A 2,562-nucleotide genomic window follows, 5' to 3' on the forward strand; every position below is an offset into this window, starting at 1 on the left:
GGTCAGAAAATGCCAGAGTCTCCACTATCCCTGGGCTCTAGCTTTCTCAGAAGTTCTGAGATTTCCAGATAAGAAGACTTTAGGAAGGTCTTCTGAGACCCCAACAGTAAGCTACCTGTGGAGGGGAAGGTCTGATGGGGACAGTTTCATCTGAGGGGACAGGTTCATCTGAGGACCCCTGCCTATCACAACAATACACCTCATTCACAGGATGACAGCGCCCATGTGACTCTGACATCCTCCTTCTCTCCCTTCTCAAGCCTGACAGGAGGGGCATCAATATTCAGAGATGTGAGGAACCTGATCCAGAGAGGGAACAGTATTGTTTTAGGTTATTGTAGACAGGGTCCAGAGGTCCAGAAAAGGAAACACACAGGCCTAGAACCCGGCCTCCCTCCCTTCTCTTCCCCTTCACCCCACCCCACCCTATTCCATCCCTCCTGCATGTGACCTTGAGAAATCCCCTTTCCAGTCTGTAAAACAAGGACTTTAAATTAGCTCCTGTCTCCTAAGCAGAGGCTGAGCCTGTCTCTAGGTGTGATTTAAATGAGTAAAATCTCCCATTACAATTTACAGTGGGGAAAAAGAATTCTATACCCTGTTTTAGCTTCCCCCACAGCCCTCCTCGGACGTGGTTATACCCACTTTCCACTGATGAGTGAGAATGCAGCTAGGTCACTCCCAGCTGAGTGGGGACAGAGGAATAGGGGCCTGAAGGGCATCTGGTCAGGAAGAAGCAGGTGTCATTTCTAGTCTGGCCCTTTAAGGCCCCCCTTTCTGAAGTTGATGCCATGCTTGCTCCCTTGGGGCTGTTAAAGAGTGTCACCTGGCTCCATCCCCGGCAGAGCTATCTTAGAGATGCTTTTGGGAGGGCTGCTAGCTGAGCAGGTGACAAACACCTCATTCTGAATAGCTCCATCAGGCAAAAATGGTCAGGACTAAGGGAAATGCTGTCCCCTAGAAGCAGAGAGGACTAAGTAGGAATGGGAACAAACCTTCAACCTCTCTGGGTTTCTGTCTCCTCCAATGGGAGTCACAGACTCAGAGGAGGTGAATCCAGTCATACAGCCCTGAGCCAACCCTCCTCCATCCTGGGACTTTCTTTTTTCTTCTTCTCCTCGAAAGGGTTGGAGCTGGGTGGGCTATGTAGAGACCAGCAACTTTGAGGGCAGGGCTTTTACATCCCTGGGGACCCAGGAGAGGCCACACAAGCACAGGTGAGGGAGCGGATGTTGCAATATTGCAGCAAGCTCCAGCTGGTTAAAGTTTGCCACCAAATCCCTCCGGAAGCCGAACACCCTCCACTAGTTCAGCTCTATAAGGGGACTTGGCACTGCCATCTAACCCGCTATGAAAGAAGCCACCAACAAAATAAGGACAGCTCCATTGGCGCCCCACAAATGCCCAGACATAGGAGGTCCCGTATCCTTCACTCCTCAACACAGACACACGCTATCTCCAAAAAACACCAGTCAACAACACCGCACCTCAGTGTCACTTTCAGGGTCCCCATGGACCCCGGCTATCTCCTCCGCGTAGATGACGCCGTCCGTCTAGCCAGCATCTGGATCCGTCCGTCCATCCTCCCGCACCTGTAGACCGCCTGCCTCCGGAGGACAGGGGTCCGGGGTGCTGAGGTCAGCGCTGGGGGGAGGCGGGGCCGCGGGGCGGGCTGCGGCGGAAGGGCGAATCCGGTTCGGGGCCCTGGCCGCGCCGCAGCCGTCCTGCGCCCCAGGGCACGCAGCTCCCCAGGCCGAGCGCGGAAGCCAGAAGCGCTGGGGGACGACCCCGGCGACCGCGGCGCGCACCCTTCTTGAGACGCGACCCGTGTGCAGCCAGGTAGAGCTCGGCCTGGGCCACGCCACCGCTCAGGCGGCTCAGGCTCTCGGCGCGATGCGCTAGGCGCAGCTCGGCAGCCAAGAAGACTCGGTGCAGCTGCAGCACTCGGCTCTCCAGCTCCGACACCAGGCGCCGGCGGCCCTCCACTTCTAGCAGCCGCCGCCGCGCTTCGGCCAGCTCCAGCGCGCGGCCCCCTGCCCCTGCCGCCGCGCCCGCGCCCCCGGTCCCCGCTGGTCCCGCACCCCCAGACCCTCCACTAGCACCCTGGCGCCAGCGCTGCAGCTCCTGCCTCTCCACGGGTGTCTCGGCCGCCTCGGGTAACGGCGGTGACTGAGTGGGGGTCGGAGTCGAGGTCGGCGATGGGGGAGGAGGCTGGAGGGACGGCAGGGGCTCCCGAGGTGGTGGCGGGGGCGACCCTGGTTCTGCCGTCCCTTCCTGGGCCCCTGGGCCGCAGGCGCTGATGCGGCAGCCCGGCATCCCCCGCCCCGTGGCGGCCCAGGGCTGTCGGTGCGTGGGGAGGAGAGATGCTGGGCACGAGACTGGAGAGAGGCGGCCGCAGAGCCCACACCCAGGCCGCACGCGCCGCCCAGCATCTTATAGCACACGGGGCGGAGCGATGGCAGCGCAGCCAATCCGAGACTTGCATGTCTCGAATTTACCCTGCCTCCCGCTAGGGAGCGTGTCCCCCCAAGTATTTCAAGTTCCCTGTCCTTCTCCCAGATT

General features: G+C 59.8%; 1 protein-coding gene across 1 annotated transcript; it reads right to left on the minus strand.

The window, feature by feature from the left end:
* Positions 1-1,638: 1,638 nt before the first annotated feature.
* On the minus strand, positions 1,639-2,316 carry TRNP1 (TMF1 regulated nuclear protein 1; the record flags this gene model as incomplete). Its single annotated transcript, XM_080921844.1, has 1 exon — positions 1,639-2,316. The coding sequence occupies one exon, from the start codon at positions 2,314-2,316 to the stop codon at positions 1,639-1,641; it is 678 nt and encodes a 225-aa protein (XP_080777970.1).
* Positions 2,317-2,562: the final 246 nt, after the last annotated feature.

Source organism: Micromys minutus, assembly GCF_963924665.1.
Source record: "Micromys minutus genome assembly, chromosome: 9".
NCBI classification, from domain to species: domain Eukaryota; kingdom Metazoa; phylum Chordata; class Mammalia; order Rodentia; family Muridae; genus Micromys; species Micromys minutus.